General features: G+C 48.4%; 1 protein-coding gene across 4 annotated transcripts in view; it reads left to right on the forward strand.

Moving 5' to 3' along the window:
- PRDM15 (PR/SET domain 15) overlaps positions 1-9,843 on the forward strand; it is a 63,571-nt gene extending 53,728 nt beyond the window's left edge. For all 4 annotated transcript variants that reach the window (XM_074325029.2, XM_074325037.2, XM_074325021.2 and 1 more), the window contains 3 exons: positions 2,249-2,329; positions 5,156-5,365; positions 6,379-9,843. In XM_074325029.2, coding sequence (XP_074181130.2) covers positions 2,249-2,329; positions 5,156-5,365; positions 6,379-6,855 — 768 coding nt within the window. In that variant the 3' untranslated portion in view covers positions 6,856-9,843. The remainder of the gene's footprint in view (positions 1-2,248; positions 2,330-5,155; positions 5,366-6,378) is intronic.
- Positions 9,844-27,309: the final 17,466 nt, after the last annotated feature.

A 27,309-nucleotide genomic window follows, 5' to 3' on the forward strand; every position in this document is an offset into this window, starting at 1 on the left:
CCCAGCCAGTGTTTTCACCTAGAAAAACAAAGTTGGGAGCAGGGCCCTAAAGTGTCAGCAAACACGTCACCCAGGGCTCAGGGCCCATAGCAGGTGCTGTAGACTCACCCAGGCTACGTGAGGGGTCTGGAGTTGGCGCCACCCGGTTACTCTGGGTCCGTAGTTCAGTGTAGTGACAAGTGTGCAAATCTGTGTACGCAGACTGGGTGTAGGAGAAGGCAAGCGGCCTGGCGAACGCACAACGGCTCAGCAGACGTCTTTGTCCAGTGAGCCTTTTACAGGGGTAATGGTTGCTTCCTCCTCGATCGGCTGCGAGGTCACCTTCTTGTGCCTGCCTGTCACACTGGGGCAGTGTGTGTTCCCCATCACCACTCCTCAGGCACGCCCATCCCAGGCAGAACTAGCCACAGGAAGGGAACGACGGCAGACGAAGGGTAAAGAAAATGCTGGGTAGCCCCTCTGTCACTGGCCCTCTTCTCAGCCCCTTGCGTCTCGCAAGCCTTTGGTCTGTTCTCTCTGGGCCACCCCTTTGGGTCATTTCACTGTCATCTCATTGTGTATTGGTTCAGACAGACACATGGGAAGTGCCCACTCGTGATGAGCACTGGGGAGCCAGCCGGCCAGCGTGTGCCCCCGCCCTACTGGAGGTAATGTTTCCGGTGGGAGACCAAAGGAAGGAGGGAGTAGATGAGAGGTAAAGTAAGTACAGAGGAGAGCAGATGACATGGAGGCTGTGACCTGGACAGAGGACGTGGCAGAGGGAGGGGCGGGCAGGGCGTCTGCTGTGGTGTACGGGCTACCACCAGCGCCTGGATGGGTGAGAGTGCGTGTCTCCGAGCCTCGAGCCCCACAGCCTGTCCACAGATGCTGAGCACAGGCTCAGGGCTGGTCGTTGGAGGCCGACTAGCATTTAGCTGTTGGGTGTAACCGACTTCACACATTTGGGATCTTGCAGAATTGACACTTTGATGACTTCAAGGTGTGGTGTTTCTGCTTTGAATGAATGTTCACTATAAAAAATTCAAACACAGAAAAATACTTTTCATTTATGGTTTTACCTCCTCCTAAGAGCAAAGCCAGTGAATGCGTCTGTGCTTGTTCTTCCGGGGCATCAGCTTCCAGACTGCGTGACAGGGCACTGGTGATGTCACTGTTGCTGATGGTGATGGTGGTGACAGTGAGAGTGGTGGAAATGGGTAGAAAACACATCCGTGGCATCTGGCTGTTCCTCAGTTTTGCAGCGTCACAGTCACACTTGGGACCTCAATGCCACCATCAGTATTTATGTTAACTTGAAACATGCACGGCCACTTTGCCATCCTGTCAGAGATGGGCCCAATCCTTGGCTTTGAACGTGAGTCCAAAGCTACAGTTCGCTGTTGTCTTTCTTAAATGAGCCACACCCACAATGTACTATAGTCCTTAATTTTCCATTTTCATTTTCATTAGTTGAGCAAAGATTTAAAGGCACTTGCAAAGCTGTTTGGATGAAGAACCCTTAAACATAGACGTGTGTAGTTTTCCCACAGCTAATTCCCTTTTTCTTAGCAACTCACTTCATTATCCCTTTTCAGAGTATTCATTCCTTCTGCCTGTGAGGTCCATCATCTCAGGATTTAATTCACTCACGTCATCACAGTAGCAGGGATAAATGGCCGAAGCAGTCTTGTGGACAAGAATTGGGCAGGACATCCCTGACCTGGTGGGGGGACGTGTGGGCACACGGGGAGTGGGCACAGCGTGGCCTCTGCATGCTCAGGGCCATGCAGTGTGGCTCTCCTGGCTCACAGAGGAAAGGCAGGGGCAAAAGTATCTGGACACGTGTCAAGTTAAAAAGCAAAAGTGTTGCAGGTGTAAATATCTTATTTTGGGTGATTTCTTGTGGGACAGGTTTACTGCGCTGTATTGTATCCCATCTACTCTTGGTTTGAAATAAGATTCACTGAAATTTCACTCACTGAAAGCGCGTTAGTGTGGGGCAGAGAAGGGAGGAAATACAGTGTCGCCCCTCCGGCAGGGGGTGGATGGCATAAGGTGATGCCCACACAGGTACAGGGGCACCCTCCGTGTGCAAGAGCATTGCAGACACACGAGATGAGGGCACATGGGGGAGGGGAGGACAGGCCTGGACAGGATTCTGGAAACAAAGTTTCAAGGTCAGTCCTGAGCAGAGCCTGGTTGGGAACACGGGGGACGCCCATGAGGGAGTCACGAGTCATCCCAGCTCACTGCCCCGTGCTCCCCGCAGGTCCTGGCCGTGAGAATTGACGACCTAGACCACCTCCCAGAGACCACCACAATCGACGCCTCCTCCATCGGAATCGTGCAGGTGAGCACAGGGCGGCCCTGCAGGACGGGACGTCACACGTCGTCTAGGTGCGCAGGCACCGCGGGGCGGGGCGTCACATACGACGTCTAGGTGCGCAGACACCGGGGGGCGGGGCGTCATAGGACATCTAGGTGCTTGGACACAGCGGGGCGGGGCGTCACACAGGACGTCTAGGTGCGCAGGCACCGCGGGGCGGGGCGTCATAGGACATCTAGGTGCTTGGACACAGCGGGGCGGGGCGTCACACAGGACGTCTAGGTGCGCAGGCACCGCGGGGCGGGGCGTCATAGGACATCTAGGTGCTTGGACACAGCGGGGCGGGGCGTCACACAGGACGTCTAGGTGCGCAGACACCGTGGGGCGGGGCGTCACACAGGACATCTAGGTGCTTGGACACAGCGGGGCGGGGCGTCACACAGGACGTCTAGGTGCTTGGACACAGCGGGGCGGGGCGTCACACAGGACGTCTAGGTGCTTGGACACAGCGGGGCGGGGCGTCACACAGGACATCTAGGTGCTTGGACACAGCGGGGCGGGTCGTCATAGGACATCTAGGTGCTTGGACACAGCGGGGCGGGGTGTCACAAACGACGTCTAGGTGCGCAGACACCGCGGGGCGGGGCGTCATAGGACATCTAGGTGCTTGGACACCGCGGGGTGGGGCGTCACACAGGACGTCTAGGTGCTTGGACACAGCGGGGCGGGGCGTCAAACAGGACATCTAGGTGCTTGGACACCACGGGGCGGGGCGTCACACCGTCACACAGGACATCTAGGTGCTTGGACACCGCGGGGCGGGGCGTCACACAGGACATCTAGGTGCTTGGACACAGCGGGGCAGGGCGTCACACAGGACATCTAGGTGCTTGGACACCGCGGGGCGGGGCGTCACACCGTCACACAGGACGTCTAGGTGCGCAGACACCGCGGGGCGGGGCGTCACACAGGACATCTAGGTGCTTGGACACAGCGGGGCGGGGCGTCACACAGGACGTCTAGGTGCTTGGACACAGCGGGGCGGGGCGTCACACAGGACGTCTAGGTGCGCAGACACCGGGGGGCGGGGCGTCACACAGGACATCTAGGTGCGCAGACACCGGGGGGCGGGGCCTCCAGGGCGCAGGCAGGTGATGGGGCACCTTTGGAAAGTCCCGTAGTCTCCGCCTCATCTCATCATCCTTTCACTGTCCGTCTTTAAGGTCAGTCTTCTCCCCAAGCACCTTTACGGTTCTGTAAATTTCTAGTACTTCAGCTTTATGAATACTGGTGTATCTTATTTTGGAGAATAGATGGACTATTAAAGTTCTCCAGAGGAAACAGAGTGAATAAGGTGTGTGTGTGCACGTGTGTGTGCATGTGTGAGTATGCATGTATGTGTGCATGTGTGTGGGTGAGCGTGCATGTGTGAGTATGAGTGTGTGTATGTGGGTGTGTAGAGACAGATTTACTTTAAGAATTCAGCTCAGGTGATGTAGGGGCTGGCGTGTTCAAAATCAGCTGGGCAGGTGGCAGACTGGAGACCCAGGGAGGAGTTGATGCTGCAGCTGGAGTGTGAAGGCTGACGGGAGGCAGACGTCCCTCTTACTGGGGAGGGGGCGGGGGGACAATGGAGGGATCTCAGTCTTTTTTCCTAAGGCCTTCGTTTGATTAGATGAGGCCCACCCATATTATGGAGGGTAATGTGCTTTACTCAACGTATATTGATGTAAATGTTAATCTCATCTAAAAAATACTTCACAGCGACATCTAGACTAGTGTTTGACCACACAACTGGACACTAGGGCCCTGCCAAGTTGACACTTAATATTAACCTTCAGAAATCGTTTCCAGAAAGGCTTAGTATAATTAGATTGTTACAAATAAAACAACTTTAAATGTATTAGATAAACTTACTTTTTAAAGGCATTTTCAGTTTATACCTTTATAAAAATTTTGTTTTATATAAAGAGAACATGTCATGCACTCAGTTATTTTTCAATTGCATTTATGTGTCTTTCTCTTGAAACTGCTTTGAATGCAGTACTCAGGTGCAGGCTTGTACTGAGCAAGCGTGAGAACGCCTGTGCTCCACCTGCCCCACCTCCCTGCTATGCCAGAGGCCCATGACCCACATCCACCTCTGATGAGGGAGTCCCACCATGGCCATGCCCTAGCAGGCTTCTTTTGTCACTGGTGGGACCAAATCTCATGGAATGGCCCCAGAGGCCTGGGAAGGGTGATCGGTGACCAGAGTGGAGAACCTTGCTGGCCACCACTGCCCAGTGGCTTCAGTGACTCTGAGCGAGCCCAGCTGTGGGTCAGAAGACTGGCCCTAGTGCAGCAGCTCGCAGAGAAGTGTGCAGGGCACCCGTCTGGGTTCGCCATGACAGCTGGGCCTATTTGCTGTCCCCAAAGGAGATGACTGTCCAGCTCTTATCAAACTGTTTTGATCCAAGATTGATTGTTCCTGGGGATGAGAGCCTGATATTAAAGCGTTTTCAGCCTCAGGCTGATTTCACCAAGGCCAAAACCGTAGCTCAAAAAATTTGTTTTAAGAGATGCTTGTATTTCAGCACAAAATGTAGCTCTTAAGAGTATGACTTGTATGTCATTTTCTTCACTTAATAAAAACAAAACAAAACCAAAAAAACAAAGCAGGAACATGCCCTAATCCTGAGAACTGCAAGTAGGCAGACAAGCTGTGGTCACTGTTTCCTGTGGCAGCCTGGTGGCCTGACAGCCTCGCCGCTGACCTGGGAGCGTGCCCAGGGATGGTGCCCGGGCCACACTGGCCACCACGGGGCATAACCCATTGAGCCTCATGTTGCTGAAACTTCTTTCCTTCAGCCTGAACTGAGTCTGGAGCAGGAAGATTTGGCGGAAGGGAAGCCCGTGAAAGCCACCAGGAGAGCTCACAAGAGGAAGCAGAAGCCGGAGGAGGACGCAGGGGCGCCCATGTCTGAGGACGCGACCTTCAGCGAGTACTCAGAGAAGGAGCCCGCGTTCACGGGCGGCGTGGGAGATGAGACCGACTCTGCCGTGCAGAGTATCCAGCAGGTCACCCTGTTTCTTGTGTTGGCGTCGGGGGCCTAGTCACTGTGGGTGGCAGCTGCCCTGGGCACGGGGCCCTGCACGTGCCCGCTCCCTCCCCTGTCCCCGGAGTCTGGTCTCCGTGTGCCTGTGGGTGCCGTCAGCCACAGCTTTCACCGAGGCACGCATTCTTCCACCTCAGCATTTCCCAGTGTAGACCTACACACCACACTGGGCGCTGTGAACAGCAGCTGACTTTCGGGCATGTCAGGAGAGCCGGCTCCCCCAGCTGAGAATCGGGAGATCATAAATGGCCTGAGTATGTGGAAGGGGGGTGCAGTGCCAGGCAGGGAGAGGGGACCCTACAAAGCAGAGGAGCTGCCCAGAGAGGGTTGGAGAAAGGGAAGGAGGCGCACGGCCAGCAAAGCTGCTTCCTTGATGGAACCTCCCTGCATCTCTTTGGTTTGTGGCTGCAAATCTTTCATCAGTGTATGTCTGATATCAGCCAGGCACCTCTCCTGATCTCTGAGATGGTCATTCTCATGGCAGACACCCTTGCCTTTATTTGGCCTTTCACCCCTGTGCGTGAGAAAGAATGCTGCTTTCTTTGTTATTTATTAGCTGTCAGCTCTGCAGATAGGTTCATTGCCCTTGTTGGCGTTATTCTTAGGATTTTCATTGACCGACAGCAGGGCGCTTTAGAGGAGTGAATGGACAATGAAGATGATACTTTCTGTCCTTCTCATTATTACTTTTCTTTATTTTTTTTTCTAGCTGGTGAAATCACTTGTTTCTCAGTTCTCCCTAATGGTCCCTGATTATGTCTATATCTTGTTTCTCTTTTTCACTAAGGTTGTTATTCCGGGACAAAAATTCCCTTGGTTTAATCTTTCACCGAAGGATGCTTTGCCTCTGTTCCTTTGGGCGTAGGACTATTCCAGCATGATAACCTGGTCTCCCTCACAGGTGTGGCAAAGGAAGCTTCTGTCCTTCTCTATTTTGCAGAAACTGTAACATTTTACGTTGTGTGACTCTTCCAGGTGGTGGTGACTCTCGGTGACCCAAACGTGACCACTCCCTCGAGCTCGGTTGGCTTGACCAACATCACCGTGACGCCCATCACCACTGCAGCTGGGACTCAGTTTACCAATCTCCAGCCAGTGGCCGTTGGGCACCTGACCACCCCTGAACGCCAGCTGCAGCTGGACAACTCGATCCTGACCGTGACCTTTGACACTGTCAGCAGCTCTGCCATGTTGCACAACCGCCAGAACGACATCCAGCTGCACTCCCAGCCAGAAGCCTCGAACCCACAGTCTGTGGCCCACTTCATCAACCTGACCACCCTGGTCAACTCCATCACACCCCTGGGCAACCAACTCAGTGACCAGCACCCGCTGTCATGGCGGGCAGTGCCCCAGGCCGACGTGCTGCCACCGCCGCAACCGCAGGCCCCCCAACCACAGCCCGCACAGCCCACAGTGCAGGCTGAGCAGCAGCAGATGTACAGCTACTGAGCCGCGTGGCAGGGGACTTGGAGAGAACCTCACACTGGCTTTCTGGTTTATGTTTGAGATTTGTTTGCTGGATACCAAACAAAGAACAAAAACATACGTTGCAATGTAAGTAAGGTTGACTTAGCTTTTGCAGAATTATGTCCAAATGCCCCCGCAACCATGACAGTCGGTCAGCTTGACTCGATGAGGGAGCGCTGGGGCCTGCTGTGCCCGCGAGCGGCCGCAGGCTCTGCCTTAGCCAGGCGGTGAGTCTGGCCGTGGCCACGCCCCGGCCTTCCCCAGCAGACTGGGGCTCATGGACTCGGGGTGCGGGTTTCCGGAAAGCGCAACAGAAAGAGAAGCAGGATCAGAAGAGGCAAGTGATGTTATTAGAAGCATAGGTGGTTCTTTTCAGTTCGTCCTTTAGAACTCAGTTACCATATAAAAACACAGTATTCACACGTGGCAGCAAGCTGCAATGAAATGCAGCTTTCTCCTTGCCTTTTTTTTTCGGCAAACAAGCAGGTAGGAGTTGAAGTGACATTTAGTGTCTTCTTTGAAATCAGAGTTGAGTCCATTTGTTTCACAGCTTTGGGCTGAAACCACGTGTGTGAAGGTGGTTGTGACGCACACAGGCATCCCTCTGGCCTTTGTGTTCATCACGGGCCAGGGGTCCCATGACGTCACTGACTCAGGCAAAAAGGCCTCTCAGTCATTTAATGCGTGAATTGATTTTCAGGATCATTTTTCTTTTCTTTTTTTACTTTATTTCAAGCATATATTGTGTATTCAGGACTCTGTTGTGACCATGTTGTTTTGACTTTTTTAACATGCTAACGTCGATTGCACTGTAGGACTCGTCCAGTTCTGCACAACCGCCCAGATGCACAGGCGCACCAAGTTGTGCAACAAGGAAGCTTTGTGTTTTCCCTGCTGCGGGCACCTTCGGGGTTCTCTTGGGACCCCCTGCCACCCAGATGTATTTATTGTGACTGAGGGAGGGCTCAGCCAAAACCCCCTGAACCGAAGAAAGGGAAGGAATTCATGTTTCTTTCTGTTTAAACATTAATTCCAAAGGTTGATGTGTTTCAAGACCAAGTTTCTAGGAAAGTGTCGAATAAGCTTGGCTCTTTACCACGCTGGAAAATCATAGGTTTTTCTGGACTACAAAGACAGCACTGTGTCCTTCAGGCAGCAGTGAAAACAGGATGTTAGAAGCATCGACGCCCCGTCTAAGTGAATGTGCTGCCTGACCACCGGCCCTGTTTCCAGGACACGTGCTGTCACACGCGTGCAGCCATCTCAGAGGTTGGGGGCGAGGCCGAAACACCGGCAGCCGGCCCTGCTGATGCTCAGCCCGGCAAACAGGCGTGGAGAACCAAGTCTGATTGCTGCCCCCCTGATATTGTAACGCTGTCCAAAATGAACTGATAAGTTGGCCTTATTTTGTCCTTGACCCCTCTTGGTCCCAGATGTTACCTGATGTAGGAGACCATCGTGAAGAAGTACTGAGTCTGAGTCAATAGGGGTAAATGAGGCTGGAGTTTTCTTGTGTTGCCGCTGCCGCTGAGGACGATTTGTTATACAAAATGCAGCTTTCTCAGCACATCACTTTATCCCAAATAGCAAGAATTTGAGGTTAGGGCTAGAATGTGTTTTGTGCAATACAGGCCTTCACGAACTAAGGAAATTCCTCACCCAGGCAGCATGCGAAAGGGGTCTTCAGACTTCTGTCTTTCTCACAGCTCATTTATTCACTCCCAGCTCTCACCTCTCACTTTAGTTAATTGTGGGAGATTGTTTGACTTTTTAACTTATGATAATTATTTTTATGTTATTTATGTATATAATTAACTGCTCTTTACATAATAGTTTCATCAAAAGAACTTGGGCAAGGGGTGATAGATTTTATAAAATATTGTCTCCATTCTCCAAATACAAGGGGTCCAGGTATCCATGGAATCATGCAGAGTGCCAGAGTTCCTAAGATATTTTTTTAAAATCACTGACAATTTCATTTTGCATTTACAGACTCTAAAGGGCGAATGACCAAGTAAAGAATCCAAACATGATTAAACGTCTGCTACTGTTTATCTTTTATTCCTCTTCCCTGTGAAATAAAGGCCTTTTAAATCACAATTTTATTTTTTTAAAGAAGTTGTTTTTGTGCCTAGCATAAGGATGCATCAGATGTTTTTAAAGAACCTAATTGAGGTTGTGTGGCCCCGGTGTACTACCACTGTTTGTTTAAATAACAGATGCATAATACTATTTCTTTTTATAATAAGTGAGAACTCTAAATAAAAATGGAGTTTACTCCTGAGTTTCCTGTAGATGCTTTTGGTCTTAATAGGGTTACTGTGGAGGCAAACTGCGTTCAGGTTCTCTTAAGACAGTTGCTGTGAATTTGCATGTAAGAAACTGGGCAGCAAACATACAAAGTTCTACTCAGCCAAAAGAGTCATCAACTAGAATGTTCTGTGCATACATCACTATTCACTGATGGAAGGCATTTAATATTTTTAACTGATCCCAGATGCACAGCTGTATCCATAGGAGGATATTAGATTGAGCCGTTGTGGTCACCACGCTCTGTGAATCTGTCCTGGTCATTCTAAATTAATAAATTGTGAGAGTTTATTTTGGGGCCTGTGAATTTGTAATGTTGTATAGCTGTGGGTAGAGCTGGACCCCTGGGTATGGCCACTTGATCTGAGTGGTGAGCCCCGTGATATGGAGGGGACTGGCCTCTGGATGTGTTCTCCGGGACACCTCACTGTGACCCACAGGAGAATCTGGGCGTGGAAGCAGATTCACGGACCTTACATGTCTTCTTCCAGCCATGGTGTCCAAAGGTGTACAGCTCGTGTTCCCATCTCAAGGTGGTTTCAGTAACCTTCCCATTGGCCTGTGACAGGCATTAAAACTGTTTGGAAAAGTTGCGTGTATTTCGTGTCCCATCCATTTGTATAACAACAAATAAAAGGTGCTGTGACCTGTGTTTTTCAATTGCTGCCCTCTGTCTAATTGCCGCTCCAAGTAGATGGTGCACTTGGTGTATTTTGAGAACAGCTATCTTTCCTGCTGCTGAAGGTTTCCAGTTGGGGGCTATTATGAATAACAGTTGCAGTGAACACCGGTGTACAAATATCTCTGTGTACGTAAGTTTTCACTTCTCTGGGATGAAATGCCCAGGAGTGCTATTAGCAGATTGTAAGGTCAGTATGTAGGTTTGCCGGGGGAACAATTGTAGAGCCACCTAACAGCCAGTGTTAAGTCCCTTCAAGTATGAGCTGTGTTTTCCATGTACCTAGGATAATAAGGTACAGAGGTGGTTCAATTATTTGTGCTGTGTTCTAAGAGCAAAACGAAATCTGAGACTGGTTTTGCGAAATCAAAAGAAGTTGCCCAACTCAGGTAGATGGTGGAGAGGAAGGATTCCTACCACCTTTTATTTTTAACCTATGGGAAAATGTTTTTCCTAAGTGTGGGGGGAAACATACTTCTTTGACCTGCACAGCTTTGAAGCACACACACACACACACACACACAAAACAAAACAAAAAAAACCCTGAATTTGTTACATCCAGTTGGAATTGTCTCTAAGTCTTCATGGGGCTTTTGGAAATCCTGCTTTCGAAGCGTGACCACCCACACGTCCCAGTCTTTCCTATCTTTCTCAGATCCTTCCTGTAGCAATCTGTTAGAGACTCTCGATGGGTGAACTAACAGAACAATGGAAATTCCCAATAAATACCATAGTGGAAAAAAAAAACCAAAAAAAACCAACCCATGCTTTATGCTCTTAGTCTCTTGCTATCCCAAGCAAAGACCTTTTTACTGCAGTTTGGTTAGCGTTTTTGGTAGGTTGGACATTGATTTTTCTAGTTCTATAGAAGCTGAGAGCTGCACTGTGTGTTACTAGATTTTCAGTTCTTATGTACATCTGGTAAGCATCAGTAAAAATAAATAACTGGAACAAATCGTACATAAATGTGCAGCATATCAGTTTAGGGTAAGAAGGGAGTTCTGTAGGGCCTCAACCAACCTTAGCTCAGCTAACTCCCCAGCGACCCCGAGCTGGCTGTCATCTGGTCACTGAGATGATGTGGGGTTCCTCATTACAGGTCACAAAACACTGTCTTAGTGAATCCGTGATGTCATGTTGGTGGAACTGGATTTCTCTGTGTTTAGAACTGTGCACGTACTTCAGGGAGAATTGGGAATTGTGCTAGCCCCCTGCTTGAGCCAAACAATTCTTCTCAGGAAAAGAACAATGTCAGCATAGACAGCCCACACGGACCTGACATTCTTAGTCTAGTGATTTATTGCACCTCACTAGGATTCGTCAGAATGTTCCTGAAATAACCAGCATCTAAATGTGGCACCAAATAGTATGGAGACTTTTATTTTCTTTAACTGGAGAGCTACTTTTATTTTTCCTTTTTAATTTAAAAGGCAACAACAAAAAATGAAATGGCTTTACTGGCTCCTGAGTGACTGTCATTTGTGGCTCCCATAAGTGGGCTTTCCCACACTGGCTGCCGTTACCCTCCTCCCCCCCACACACACCTGCCTTCAAGTGGTGTCAAAGCATAAATATTTTAACTGACTATTCGAAAGCCATGGTCAGATTTCTGCCTCTCCAGGGCTTCCCAGGACCTCCAGTTGGCAAGCAAATCACTGTGAGAACTTCCACTTGCGGGACAGCTCATGCCTGGCTCCAGGGACTCAGCAGAGCTGGTGTCTTTTGCCTCAACTTGGGACCATCGCCAATTTTATCACGCCGAGCTGCGATTCAGTGCCATTATTCCAAACCAAGAACAGAAATATAGCCTCGCTCCCACAAACGTGATTTATTTGATTATTAATGCAGCTGGTGGAAAAGATTTCACATCACAGTCACTAGGTGTCCTGTGCAAAAACACCCTCGTGTGGGGTAATTGACCGTATGTCCTCTTGTTCTGCTCGTGGTGAAACAAAGGTCAAGAAGATGATTACAGCCTTCATGTCTAACAACCTTTCACTCCTTAAACCCATGAGCCAGCTTTCTCGCAGCCCTGGTCTTCTCCAGACGTTTCCTCCTTACTCCAAGCCTTCGAGGGCTCCCGAAGTTGCCCGTAACCCCTGCCCTCTTCTTTTACCTGTTCTGCTTAAGGGGCTGTGTGTGGGACTAAATTATAATATAATGACTTAAAATCTCCAAATCATTTTCCCTCAAGTAAACAACTTCAGTACATAGAGACTTTCTAGAATTTACTGACTGTTGTTCTGTCTTTACAGTTCACTCAGATGATAACCTTTGAAAACATTCTCACTTTCCCAGGACAGGTAAAGCAATGATGCATCTGAACCACTTCCTGTGACCTGATGGAGGAACATTGGGTGAGTTAGTGCGTTCTGGTGGCAGGGGTCTAGGGACAAGGACAAAGAGTGGCTCGTGGAGAATGCACGCAGGCCTCTGAACGATCCTGCACCAAAACATGCAGTCCTTGCGTGCTTCCGAATAATACAATGAGAAAGTGAAGGGCAGAACTGTCTGCGGCTCACTAGATGCAGTCTGAGCTTCATGTCTTGTGCTTGTACAAAAGCAGTTCGTCAGCGAGCATTTTCAGTTTCTATCTCAGTGTGTCACTCCATGTACTAAACTTTGAACTTAACTTCTTTGGTGATCAGTTGTTCAGGGGAATTTAATTCTTTAACATATCCGACATCCAAAGCATGTTGTTACGTCAAATCTGAGTGCATTTTACAGACGTTAAGTATTAAACTGGGCTTGCACATACTGGGGACCAGGACACCCCTATGCTGCACGTTTGTCTTAGTCTTGTCTGGTTTTTGAAGAGCGTACCCTGGCAGTGACAATTCCGGTTCATTACAGTCCCGTCGAAGTCAGACTGGAAAGGACGCTTCCAGGCCTCGGGAGCTCGAATCACACTGCATTGCACGTAAGCTCTGCGTTTTCCTTCAAGTTGCTGGAAACAGACAAAGGCTACAAGACCTGCTTAAGTTAATAATCTTTCTTTTACTTATAGACTGCCTTGCAAAAAGTAAGCTTACTTTGATCCCACGACCCAGTTGGAGGAACTCTCTTCATCCCCTACAAGGACGGGCCCTTAGGGTCGGGCCAAGAGGAATGGTGGGCGCCAACTGAGTGAACACACAGGACACACCCTCGGGACCACTTCCGGCTTGCCCTTGACCAGGAATGTTGGATTTTGTGAAACAACAGATTCCAGAAGACAGTAAGTCAATTGGTATTTTTCTCTGGTAACAAAGGAAATATTCTTGCAATAGATTTCTTCTGTGGTTGGATTCATTTAGGACATCACAAGTATGACGTTTGGAAGCATGAATCATAGTAACATGCTTTAAATTGGTACTTCCTTTTGGATCTGACGTTAGGGGATGAGTGTGTGGACGTCCGGCACACAAACTGTTCTGGACGTATTGGCAGATAATTCCTCACTTCATCTTTGCAGCTGAGCAGGTCTTAATAACTTCTTTTAGAGTTGAACCGAATTGACAAGACTGTGACATCATCATGTCATGATAGAGTGAATTCTCAGGCTGGGGACCTAAATGCCGACATCATATGGGCTCCAAAGCCAGGCAGAGGCCCTCGTCGGCCTGAGCGTGACTCTCCCAGCTGCCACTGTGAAAACACACTGTGTGATTTGTAGACAGGCTTTCTTCAAATTAATTGTATTTCGATTTGAAGTTCTTTCAAGTGAGGCTCGGTAAGTGCATTACTTATTGTTAAGATAGGAGGAAACGGAAGTCCCGAAATTGGAGGTTTTAGAAAGGTTTAGAATTTTTTTAAAGGGAATGGCATATTTTTTCTATAGTTATTGTTTTTTTAAAAAAACATTTTTTTTTTAAATTGGGGAATTTTGGGGAACATGTGTTTCTCCAGGGCCCATCAGCTCCAAGTCAGGTCGTGTCCTTCAATCTAGTTGTGGAGGGCGCAGCTCAGCTCCAAGTCCAGTCACCGTTTTCAATCTTAGTTGCAGGAGGCACAGCCCACCATCGCATGTGGGAATTGAACCGGCAACCTTGTTGTTAAGAGCTCACGCTCTAACCAACTGAGCCATCCGGCCGCCCGCCTCATACACTTATAAACTGCTTGGTCCCACATATCTCTTTTGAATTGGAAAGGGCCAGAATGTTCTTGATTTCCCCATTCTAAGTGGGGAGAATGCATGTGGAGTACATTTTAAAATCAGGCAATACATGGCTGGGCTGTTGTGATCCACAGTAAAGTCTGCTGCTGGCCTCGCTCTGCTTTCAACATTTGGGGCCCTATTCACAGGAAACTTTCCTCATAGGAAATGTCAGTTGAAATAAGAAAATAGGTTCTTCTATGTAGAGACACAAACACACATACACACACACACACACAAAACACAGGTTCAGGATTTGCAGTTAGCATTTTAGAGTAGATTTTTGTCTCTAATATTCACTTAGTCTGTCTTTGCAAATGAGTGTTTAACCTTAGCACGTGGAGGATAGGCAGATATGTCTTCTGAAATATTTATATTTGCTGATCATTTTTTAATTGCAGTTTTTCTTGCAGTTTCATTTTATTTAGATTCTTTCCATCTGTGCTCAACTCCTTGCTTTGTGGGTGGGCCTTGTTGTTCTTTACTTTTATCTCATGTAGATTTCCAGGAAAAAATACATGCTTTAAGAATCTTTCACTAGCTCACACTTTACTGATGAGTTTATGTTTAATTTTAGAGCGTTATTCTCAGTATTGCAACAAATGCTTTGCCAGGGAGGGCACTCTTTAAAGCCAGGCTAGACTGCGTGGTAAGAGCACTTTATACTTTTCCTATAAGCACAGATCACTTCATGGAGATTTTTAGACTAAAATACAAAAAGACATGTCACTTTATAACTATATAGAAGTCTACTCTGAAAAGGATAAGAATAAGTCAGTTTTTGTAATGTGGTTAATTAGAGTCTATATAGTCAAAGAAGGAAAAACTAAGCTGAATCCCTAAGAAGGTGCAAATTTCAATTTTTTTTTTTAAGTGTGTTTTTCCAGGACCCATCAGCTCCGAGTCAAGTAGTTGTTTCAGTCTAGTTGTGGAGGGCGCAGCTCACAGTGGCCCATGTGGGGATGGAACCGGCAACCTTGTTGTTAAGAGCACCACACTCTAACCAACTGAGCGGCTGCCCCGAAAAATTCAACTTTTAACAAAATTGACTCAATCAATAGTCTGAATTTCCTTGCGATGAGGATTTTTATGGTGGTTTACATTCATTGGCACATGGTTCATGATTTGATGCTGAATAGTTTGGCATAGGAAAACACAGGGTTTTCACAACAATGACTGTTTCACTCTCTCGATTCCTACCTCTGATCTCTGGCCATTTGCCACTTCTCGTTCCCAGCCGCATTGTGGTCACTCCGCTCTCCCTGTGCCTTTGAGTTGCTAGAGAGAGCCCCTGCCAGCTCATATACCTGTCCTGTCCGTCTGTCCCTTGTCCGTGCAGGGAAGGGAGCAGGAACCAGCACGGAGGGCACGACACACCCCTGTGTACCAGTGAAGAGGCCATCCTGGAAATAGGGGCCCATTGGGGCTGCAGGTGAAGATATTTTAAACTGCTTTAAAACCTGCCCTAAGTACCCTGCACGTAGTTAGGGTTTGTTGGCAACAGGATGCATATATGTTTACTCAAGACAGTTGACATTACTTTAAAAATCTTTGATACTACATTATGCTTTAATAAACAATACAAACATCATTGTGGTTGCTTGCAGAGGCTTTTGTTTTGTTTTGCAAATTGAAGAGTTAAAATCTCGAATTAAAAAAAAAAAAGTATTGGTTGCATGTTTGTACTGCTTTATTTTTAGTTAGCCCTAGGAGCCATCCACAACGCACCAGGGTTTGTGTAACTGTCTCGTCTCTGAGATGAATGGCCCTTCCATTGTGGTTTTTGTGACCACAGGTAAGAAACAGACAGATCAGAAGACAGTTAGACAAAAGCAGTCGAGGTTGGCTGTGAATCAGGGAACATTGGTAGGAAGCCTGGAAAACATACCCAGGCAGAGCGACCAGAATCCTCTGGCACGAGAGGCGGTATGCCTCCTTGAACTCTGCACCTGGGCGCAACACGCTGTTAGGCAGCTGGCACCCACAATGCCTCCAGGCACGGCCCTGTCCATATTTGCCCAGTGAAGGTGTGCTCCGCTCCCTTCTCACGCACGAGCCCCTGCCTTTCCTGCGTGCTTGGGGATTGCACACGGACGCCAGCTAGTTGCAGACAAAATTAGTTCCACAGAAAATGAAAGTCTTTAAAAATGGATCTAAAAATATGGAAAAAATGGGAACCTTTCTTTTAACCATTCACATTTTAGATGTTTACTTAATTTAAATGTTAATTTAAAATTATTAGGTAATAATAATTTATCACTGTTGGTTCATTCGTTGTAACAAGTACCACACCAATAATAATGTTAGTACTAAGGAAAACTATGGGAGGGCAAGGGAGCAGGGGTGAGGGGTCCCATGGGAATTCTGCACGTTCTGTGTGATTTTTCTGGATATCTACAAAGGCTATAAAAAATAAAGTATATTAATTTTGTTAAAAGACAATTATTTTATATGTTATATATATTATTTATATATGTATATAAAAAATATTATTTATATATCTATATGTAAAATATGCATATATAATAATTGTCTTAACAAAATGAATGTACAAGTATGTATATATGTGTGTATGTGTATATATGTGTACATATGTATGTATTTGTGTATATGGGTGTATACATGTAAATGTATGTGTGCATATATGTATACTTGTGTGCATATGTATGTATGTATGTGTGTATACATGTATACACATGTATGTACGTGTGAAATGAAATCACATTGGGGGTGCCTTAAGGCGGGTGCACTCCCAGGGGTAGGAGCAGAGGGCAGTGGGGGATGAGGGTGCTATACTGCCTGCCTTCCTGTTTTCTTTCTCTTAATAACTTCCCCTTTCCTCAGCGTGTAACACACCTGCCGTAGGTACTGGAAGGCTCGTCCTCAGTCAGCCCGGAACGCCCTGTATTCTTTCTTTGGTAAATCCCACCCTTCCTCTTGCTTCTTTTTGGAATTCCTGCCAGTTGGATGTGGGGTCTCTTTGTTAAACTACTTTACTTTTTCCTTCAATTTCTTATCTCTCTGCCTTTTATTGTCATCTGTGGAAGATGTCCTTGGCTTTTTAAAACTTTTAGTTTTGACTCTCGAGTGATGGGGAGGGCTGGTGGAGCCATGAGCTTCGCCGGTCACTCCCCCAGAGGCTCCCACATGCCAGGATGTAGAATGCGCGGGTCTTTGGGGTGGTGGGAGGCGGCTGTGGGGGTACATCCTGCTGGCAGCATTCTGGAAGCGGGTCTGGTGCTGCTGAGTGAGGAGTGTCTGGTTCAGGGTCATGGGCCTCACACACACACACAGGGTAAAGAAAAGCGCATCGTTAGCCTCAGGAGAGAGAGGAGCTCTGAGGATCAAAGTTCATAAAAATGAATTCTTGTTTTCATTATTCTGCAGTCGTACCTTTGATGTTTCCTACTGGGCAGAGCTTATATTTGAACCGTATTCTTTAATGATAAATATTGACTTTTCCCTCAACGAATTAAAAATTAGCATTTGTTTAATGCATCATTTGTTTAAGCTTTAAATTGCAAATGAAATGAGTCGTCGTAAAGCAGAGGTGTGTTTGACAATAATTTAAAGATCACGTTAATTAAAGGCACTTTAATCTGAGTTCCCTCCAGGTTTAGAACTGCACGTACTCCAGAAGTAAGCCCATGGGAAGGTCACCTGACCCATCAGCTGGGACCGGGCGGGAGTGACTTGACCGCACACACCTTCCAGCCTCCTGACCAGGTGTCCGAACAGGACTCGGTGACAGTTGCTAAGAGCATGAAAACCCCAATTGCTGCAGAACTGACTTTATTAATTCCATGTATAGTTTGGACCTAATGTTTCATAACTTTAAAATGATATATGATTATAGAAAAGTGAATATGTTTTGCTGACCTTTAAAATTAATAATAAAAAACAAGAAATCGTGCTAATCTCATCATTGTTTATGGACAGACGTACCTGATCAGTTGGGGAGAGGGGTGGCATTTTAAAAAACTGTAAGTAAATGTTAGATAATCTGTTTCACCTTTTGTTCTTAGAATAGCCTCAAGTTTCACTGCATTAAACAATGCATCTCACTGGTAGAAAAGGGACTTTTGTGTTTACACAAAATTAGTAGGCAGGAGGTACAGAGGACGAAAAGAGAGCAGTGCCCTTAAATATGTACTTACATTATGAGAGATGATGAGCCCAGTTTAGAGCATGTTTGCATTCTCCATTTTTATTAATTTTGCTGATTATTCTGTGCTGGTATTTCTCTGTCAAGTTCAGCGCACCTTAACTTCCGTCCTTTCACACCAAAACTCTCCGTTCCTCATGAGACAGGTAAATGACAGAAGCTGAATATCACATTTGCTTTATCCCTCAACACAGCGTGATTACTGGAAAAGTCCTAAGATTTTTCTTTCTTTTTCTTACTTCCTTTTGTCTTTAGCATATTTTCCACTAGAAGTGACTTTCAAATTTCCACGTTTTCAAGCCACTTGGAATAGCTCTGCTCTGGTCGGTCAGGCCATCCAATGGCACATTTGGTTTGTTTGTCCTATTTTATGTCTGATATTTAGGGAGTGGCTTTTTAAAGTTGATTTGTTTTATAAGTACATAAAATATTCGCACGGTTCCCAAGTCAAATCTATAAAACAAGGCACGTACAGAGAAGTTGTGTTTCCGTCCCAAGTCCTTCCACTCTCCATCCCTATAGTTACGTCCCAGATACTTACAGGTTAGTCTCCCGGTGCTTATGCTGAAAATAGAGGCAGCTCAGATAGGTGGATGATAGAGGATAGATAGATAGATAGATAGATTAGAGAGAGAGAGAGAGAGAGATGTAGATTATCAGGCAAATAGATATAGATGGATAGATAGATAGATGATAAATAGATAGGCGGACAGATAGCTGGCTGCCTTCCTAGTTCCCGCCTGTCTTGAGTAAACGGTAACCCCCACGTGGTGCTTCCCCCCCTTGCTCTGCCCACGGAGACCTCTGTGGTCACCACAGAGCCGGGCGGAGCTTGTCCTTCTCCCTTTTCACGGCTGCGCAGTACTCCTCCATGGTGATGAGTGGTGATGATTTCCCCAGTGCCCCATCGAGGGGCATTTGGGTTGTTGCCAATCTTTTGCTCTTACAAATTGTCTAATATTTGAACAGAAATGGGGCTCGTTATGTAAATGCCTGTAACTTGCTCTCTCATTGAATGTAATTTGATATTATATTTGTCTACTTCAGTGGGAAAATACGGCAGATTAGACGTTTTCGGTGCGTGACTGAAAGCCCATGAAACCAGCCCAAATGAAAGAAGACAGCCGATGCTCGTGCAGGGCACAGGACGTGCAGACACTGTTCTGAGGATACGTTAACTTATTTAATCCCCACAATTCTGGGAAGTAGGGAGCCTAGTTTCACCTTCCTCATTCTACAGAGGGGGAAACAGGCAAGAGAAGCCGGTGACCCACAAGTCTGGAACAGCATGAGCAGCCCTTGGCTGCTGCCTGCTCTCGTCAGGCTGGGACCTGCAATTTCACTGAGGCATGGACCAAAAGACCAAGTGGGCAGGGCCGTTTGTGATGAGGGCAGTGCCTGGCACAGAGCATGTGCCCCACAAATATTATGGTTGGGAGTCTGGCTCACCTGTGCAGCCATCCGGATTCCCCAGCAACCACCGCTGCAGTTCCCACGCTCGGCCCACAGATGGCAGGTGGCCACCTCGTGGAACCACTCCCTTGAGAATCTGGCAAAGCCACCGGGGTGTGTGTGAGAAGTACCCAAGGAGAATTCCTTTCTAAATAGACATCTTAGGGAAAAAAGTCTTGGCTGGAGATGCCTGATCTGGAGGTGTGATAGGAGGGACCCCACTGGCAGTGCAGGGACTCGCAGCCCTGGGGTTCGAGTGACTCACCAGGAGGGGAGGGGGCAGCTTTGTGGGGGGGGCAAGGGTGGGAAGAGGAAGCAGTGAAAGGTGACCCCTCAACCTGTAGGGAGCAGAGCAGGGAGGCCAGCCCGACTTTCACACGCCTTGTTTTAAGATCATTTCAGCGCAGCCCGGTTCAGCTTTAGCAAGAGAAAACCTGATTTCTTGACTTGTTTTTGTCAGGGGACCTGTCTAGACAAAGGAGTGTCATACCCGGACTATGCATTTACTGACCTTGAAGAGCAGCGTCAACCTTCATTGCAGTGGTTTAAAAATGGCTTTTAAAAAACAAAATTCAATATAAACCACAGAACAGGCTGCAAAAAAAAAACTGGTGGGTCTACCAGTTTTGCCAAGAAAAAGACTGGTTGGATTTAGAAAACAGAGTTAAAGTGAAACAGGAAAGCTTTAAGGCCCAGAGAAACAGAACCAATAGGGTGTGTGTGTGTGCGTGTGTGTGCACACGTGCTATAAGGAATGGGCCTGCAGGAGTTTGGAGGCTGACAAGTCCCCAAATCTGCAGTGTGAATCTGCAGACGAGAGACAAGGAGAGCGAATGTTTCAGTTCGAAGGCCATCAGGCAGGTGTTGACACATTCGGGTCACTGTCACAGACCCCTGTACGAGCTTACCGACCAGCTGCAGTTCAGTAGGCCCCGAGTGGATAGAGAAAATCAGTATCTCTTGTTTGGGATAAAATAAGGACCCTTGTAACTGTGACAAAGATATTGATCTAGGTGAGTATATAGTTTCCTGGGGCTGCCATATTAAAGTGAGAGTATATTCTGTCACGATTCTAGAGGCCACAAGCCTGCAATCCTGGTGTGAGCAGAGCGCCGCTCCCTGGGAAGGCTGTGGGAAGGGCCCCTCCTTGCCAACTCCAGCCTCTGGCATCTGCCAGCCGTCCTTGGCATCCTGTGCTTTGTAGATGCACCACTCCACTCACATGGTCGTCTCCTGCCTGTGTCTTCACGGCACCTTCCTTCCGCGCATACCCAGCTGTCCAAATGTCCCCTCTTTATAAGGACAGTCATACTGGAGCAGGGCCCACCCTGATGACCTCATCTTAACTGGATTATCTGCACAGACCCTATTTCCAAATAAGGTCACGTTTGCAGGTCCTGTGGGTGAGACTACAACATGTCTCTTGGGGGGGACACAATTCGGCTCATAACAGTGGGTCTCACCAGGCCCTGTAAGCGCCGAGCCCCGAGTTCCTCCCCAGCCACTCACAGGGGATGCAGGGAAGCCTTGGGGCTTCCACTTGATATCATTATTTTCCCAACCTCTGTCCTCTGTTCCTGCAGAATTGCCTGCTGGTTTGTCTGCCAAGGCCCTTGAAACAGTTGTGAAGACCCCACAGGCACCTCACAGCTTTAACATGCCCCTGGCAAAAGGTATGATGCTCTCCTCAGGGCATTAGTGGAGCATTCTGGTTGTTTTTGCTGCCCCATTTTTGCAGCCGTGTCTCCCTGGGGCACAGGAATAAGTACATGGGGTTGGCTGCACCAAGCGTTGCCCAATGTCTGTGCCCTGTTATTGGCCTTGGCTCCATACCCCAAGGGCCCCACCAGCTGGAATAGCCTTGAACCCCAAGTATAGGCCCTTCCCAGCTGGGCTTTCTCCTACAGTTGTGCCTGGTTCATTATCCAGTGCTCAGGGGTGGGGGGCTGCTGTGACCACCCCACCCCCACGGCTGTGAGCTCTAGGCAAGGGAGGCCACCACCGGTTCCCAGCAAGCACTTGAATTGGTCAGATCTTCCCCTGAATGGCTAGTAAAAATAAACCAGGGGCAGCACGCCACTCTCTCCTCCCTGGACCACTCTGTCACTGGGCTCTGTTGATGGGCTTTGTGAAATTATCTCTCCTACCAGAGAACTTCCTGAAATAGGTTTCCAGCTGCTGGAAGGGGCTGCTTGGGTGTGTTTCTGGCCCCCGCCAGGCGTCTCCCCCAGCCTTAGATAAGATGGGTCCAGTCCCTGCTTTACCTAAGACCACATGGTCTGATCCTGCTCTTTATAACCCAGAGCGGACAACTCTGCCTTCAACTTCCAGCTGCAGGCCTAGGCCCATTGCGGAAAGTAAAGTGGTTTTTTAGGACATACTCTGTTTTCAGAATAGCATGACACGGTTACCTTTTGCTTGTGTCATCAAATTCTAGTCTCATGTAATTTCATGAGCTCATCAGTCTTGTGATTCAAACCAGCCAGCATGTGTCAAATTCCTGCCATCTCCATTGAGTGGGTGGAGTGCAAAGAAATGCCCAGGGCATGCAATTTTTCTTCCAGAAGTGGGTGTTTCTTGGGAAATAAAATGGCCAGATATTTGCAAGATTATTTGGAAGAAAAGGTTGATTGCAAAGAAAGAGAGGAGGAAGAAACAATGGACGGACATCTTAATGACATACTTAAGCATTAACTTAATAACTAGTTTAACTCAGCATATACTTGTGACCACAGTCTCCAGACTGTGCCATGGTGCCCTGTGCAGTGGGAGATTTTAACATTTGGAGGGAACCAGTGAAATATATCAGATACCATGTGAAGAGATAACCCCAGGGAATTCACACTGTCAACATTAGATTGTGCTAAATTCCTTCTGATGATGTCCTATGTATGCAAAGTTGGGCTTTTGGTGACTACTGTCATCAAAAGCAATTAGTGTGTGTGAAAATCAGTGTGGGACAGGAAACAAGAGTGACAGGGTCCAATTTGATTCTCAGGTTTGAGAAGTTGTGCAATGCTCAACAGTACAGCCATCCCATTAGTACATAACTGAGCTTATTTAAGAATGAAATAAATTTTTTCTTCAATTTATACGGATTATTTTTTTATTAAAAAAACAGCTACTGAAGTTGTTAGAACATAAATACTTTTCAAAAAATTGAAGTGAAATTCACATCGCATAAAATTAACCTTTTCTTGTGGTGAAATATACATAATATAAATTTGATCATTTTAGCCATTTGTAAGCAGACGATTCCGTGGCATTTAGCACATTCACAGTGTTGTGCAACCACTACCACTATCTATTTCCAGAACATTGTTGTCACCACAAAAGGAAACCATGTACCTACTAAGCAGCTGCTCCGTATTCTCCCCTCCCACCCAGCCCCTGGCAAACACTAATGCGCTTTCTGTCTCTGTGGATTTGCCTGTTCTGGATGTTTCATGTAAACGAACTCGTACATCGTGGCATTTTGTGTGTGGCTCCTTTCACTCAACATGATGTTTTCAAGGGTCATCCATGGTGTAGCACATTGTCAGTATCATTCCTTTTCATGGCTGACTAATAATATTCCCTTGTGTGGATATGGTACATTTTGCATATTCATTTGTCCATCAGTGGACACTTGCGTTGTTTTCACCTTTTGCTTGATTGTGAATCCTGCTGCTATGAACATTCATGTAAAAGGTTTTGCTTGAATGCCTATTTTCACTTCTTTGGGGTGTATCCCTAGGAGTGAAATTGCCAGATCATACGGTAAGTCTAGGCTTAACTTTTTGAGGAACTGCCAGACTGTTTTACTGTAAATATTTTTTTTAAGTTGTTTGATCCTAACTAACTGAACAAAAGACACTGTTGGGCATTCGTTTGGGCCTAGGGACACTGTAGAAAGATGACTGAGAGACTAAAGGTGCCCTGTGGGTTGGAAGTTTGGGAACCTCTGACCTGGGCAGCACTTGTTGTGCCACCCAGGCACCGTGGGGGGCGCTGTGGAGGCAACCCAAGCCGCGCTCACCTGTGAGTAACTGAACCACCAAGCATTTTAGGGTGTCAGCAGAGAGGGGATAGCATGGAGTCGCAATGGACCCGTGCTGTTTTAGATGGGTCACCTCAGAAGGCAGCAGTAAAGGAAGGTGTGGCCCATGGGGATTAAGGCCGGAGTGCCCCAAGAAGAAGAGCCACAGGGGCAGAGGGTCTGAGGAAGGAAGGCATGTAGGGTTTGGAAGAATGAAAAGGCCAGTGTGGCGGGCACAGAGGGGGGGTGGGTGGTCAGAGATGAACCTGGACAGGTCGGCGGGGCAGGGTCATACAAGCACCTCTGCCAGGGGAGGTGTGGAGGCCGTTGCCCTAATGGGGCCCAGAGTAGAGGAGCCGGGTGTTAATCAGCAATCCCCCAATAAACACAGTGACGCACCCAGCCACATGCCCATGAGCTTGTAACAGGGGCTTGACTGAGTCTGGGATGTGGGGGGAAGACCGAGAGATAGGCTGAATGGAAGTAAACTAGGCGTCTGCTGAATTTCCCAGACAGACAGGACAGCTTGTGCAAAGGCCCTGGGGAGCCTGAGACAGAGGGCCTGGGAGAAGCTGAGTTGGGGAGAGGCTGCTGGAAGACCAAGAGCAGCAGAGACTAGAGGATGAAGCTAGAAAGGCAGGCCTATTTCCATCTGAAAACAGGTGGGATTTGTATTTTCAAAACCTCAGGTGCTTAGTGAAGAAGCGACTGGAGGCTGTAATGACCCAGATGGGAAGTGAGTGTGACTTAGGCCTGGGACCACATGGGAGATGTCATTCCATCAAGAGATTCTCAGGAGGGAAGAGTTGGCGTCTTTCTGACCAGGTTGTGCTGACGTTTCTGCCTGGGAAGGGTACAAATTGAGTCGCGTATGCCACGTGTCTAAATTGTGGAAAGTTCTAAATCCAGCTAACAAAATGTTAAATAAAATGTGTTCTGTCTTCCTGCTTTGACAAACACACCCTCACAACAACTGGGGGGACCAGATTCCAACTGGGAATTCTCAGATTCCAGGCCCTTTCTCTCCACCTCCAGCTTTGTGAGGCGTCCTAGGCCCACGCCCCAGCTCCACCCACATCCCTTGCAAATAGCTTCCTCTGGCCACGCCATTAGCCTTGGGGACCCACATCAGCAGTGGGGTCACCCTCAGGAGGATGGACCTGTACGGGGGTTGGAGGGTGGGCTTGGGGACATTTGGCTGGGAATTCCGGGGTCCCAGAACTTGACCTAGGAGTGTGGGAACCTCCTGGGTCTGTGTTGACGAGCAGGACCAACGAGGGCCAGACTGGGGCCCTTTGGAGCCAGGCCAGGGCAGGCTCGCCTCTGGTCCAGGTCTAGGATGGAGCTGCTTGCGATGGACTGGGTCTTGTGGGATGCAGGGTCTGTGAGGTACTACGACACTTTGGAGTTCCTGGCCTTCAGACACACAGAGATGGGAGTCTCTAGAAAGAGCCAATTTGGGGGTGAAGATCACAGGCTCATCTCAAACGTGCTGAGCTGCCTTAGAGACATCCAAGGGTGGGCACTCTGTTAGATTTGGGGTCTGACAGGGAGGAGCAGTCTGGCCTGGAGTATAAACTGCAGTCTTTGTTGAGTAGGTGGAGACTGAGGCAGTGGCCTGGATGAGATCACCTAGGGGTAAAGAGGAGGGCAGCCAGTGGGCGAGAAGGGGGCCTGGCTTTAAGGGGCCCCAACACTTAAGCCCAGGGAGCGCAGGATGAGGGTGCAGAAATGTAGGGCGGTGTTATAATCGGACTTCAACAGGCCTGTGCTTCATGCTGGTCTCCTGCATGATACCTCGAGAGGCTGTGTCCCCAGTAGGATGTGTCCCCAGCAGGGTCACGTGATCTTACAGCAAGACACGCGGGGAGGGCAGAGTGGGGCACTGGGGTCAGAGGAGGCATCTCTGAAAACGAAGGTTTGTGTAAAAGGAAACCTGCCCCTGAGAAAAGTGAGAAGTTGGCGTCAGGCCCCCTTTGGCGCCCTGTTCTCCCAAATCACTTTTTCAGAATTAATGAGGGCAGAATCGCAGCACTGAACAAGAGTGTTCTTTTAGCAAATAACATTCAAATCATGCAGGGAATTCTCAAAAGCCGCCCTGCAAGTAGCAGCAAGAGTTGTCCTCGGAGGAGAGCAAGGCCGCCTTCCTAGGGAGGAGCCTGCCGGGCAGAGCGGGGCAGGACTTGGAGGAGGGGCCGGGAGGGGCGGGGGCGGGGGCGGGGCGGGGGCGGGGGCGGGGTGGGGGCGGGGCAGGGGCGGGGGCGGGGCAGGGGCAGGGGCTGGCAGGGGGCGGGGAGGGAGCGGGGAGGACGCCGGGACGCGACCAGGGCTCTGCTGCCCCTTCCACGTGGGCAGGTCAAGCGGGAGGACTTCAGGGGCGCTGGCTTCATTCCGGGCCCCGGAACCCCGTCAGTCCCAGGTGGGCTGCAGAGCCTAAGCGAGCCATTCGCCAAGAGGGCTGTGTCGGGGGCGCGCTGCTCCGGGGGCCCTGAGGAGGACAAAGAGGGGTTTACACTCCACGCAGCCGCCCAGCCAGCGGAAGTGATAAATGACAGGCACTGTCACCCTTACCTGGTACACGCCAGGCGCGCCGTCTCCTTGCAGCCCCACGGGCCTCCTCGTCGGGGACCCGTACCCGCCGCCCTTTGCAGGGACCCGCAAACTCGCCCACGGTCACGGTGCTGGGACCTCGCCCAGGAGAATCCTTGGTCTTAGGGTCGGTCCGGTCCCCATGGCGGGACGCAGAGGCAACTCCCGACCCTCGCCCAGCTCGCCCGGTCAGCGAGGGCGCCGTGCTAAATAGCCACGTGGGGAAAGGGACATCCCCTCGGAGCTGGGTACCCCCGGAGACCTGAACGAGAGGGGCACCTATTGAGATGCGCTGTCCCGGGGCGCGACGCAGGAGCAAGCGGATTTAGGACTTCTTAGGGACTAGGCCAGCACAAGCCGGCGGCGGGCACCGCCCTCCCCGCCGGCCCGCCCCTCCCCACCCGCGCTCCCCGAGGGGTGGCTGTCTCTTCCCTGAGCGTCGTGCCCTCGGAGCTCGTCTCCTCAAATCATCTGGCCTCGAGCCCCTGCGCTGTGCCCGGCGCTCCGGCTCAGTACTGGCTGATTTCCTGGCGCCGTCCGCCCGGCGCTTCACAGACGCTGCCGCATTCGTCCTCACTACGGCCGCCTCCCGCGTCCGAGATGCAAAACTGCACTATTATTCACGTCGTATTTTTCTTTACATTGGTCCACTTTTATTTTTACCTAAAATGTATTAAAAGTGAAACTTTATGCTTTGATTAAAAGTTTTCATTGATACACGTTATTGACACTAGTGAGCACAATCATTTCAGAGAATATGAATGTTTACAAAATTATGGATAAGGTTTCTTTGTTTATTAAGAAAATCGGTACAGCTCATTAAGATGGAAAATTCATTTAAATATACATTTGTCTTATTTAATATTCTGAAGATTTATTGTATTTAAAGCTAACATTGAAAGCGTTAAAATTCAGTTTGTATATGCTTAATCCCATAAATAAACAGCTGTTAGGATTTATTTTTTTGCAAAGTTTACATCTGCAGTTCAAAAATGACGTCTTCATATTTTGTGCCTCTTAAATGATTTAAATCATTTCAACTAAATGATTTGCTGTGTTCATTTTACATTTTTTTCACCTAGTTTGTC

This window comes from Rhinolophus sinicus, chromosome 17, assembly GCF_057876585.1.
Source record: "Rhinolophus sinicus isolate RSI-liver-muscle chromosome 17, RSI-T2T, whole genome shotgun sequence".
Classification (NCBI taxonomy): Eukaryota; Metazoa; Chordata; class Mammalia; order Chiroptera; family Rhinolophidae; genus Rhinolophus; species Rhinolophus sinicus.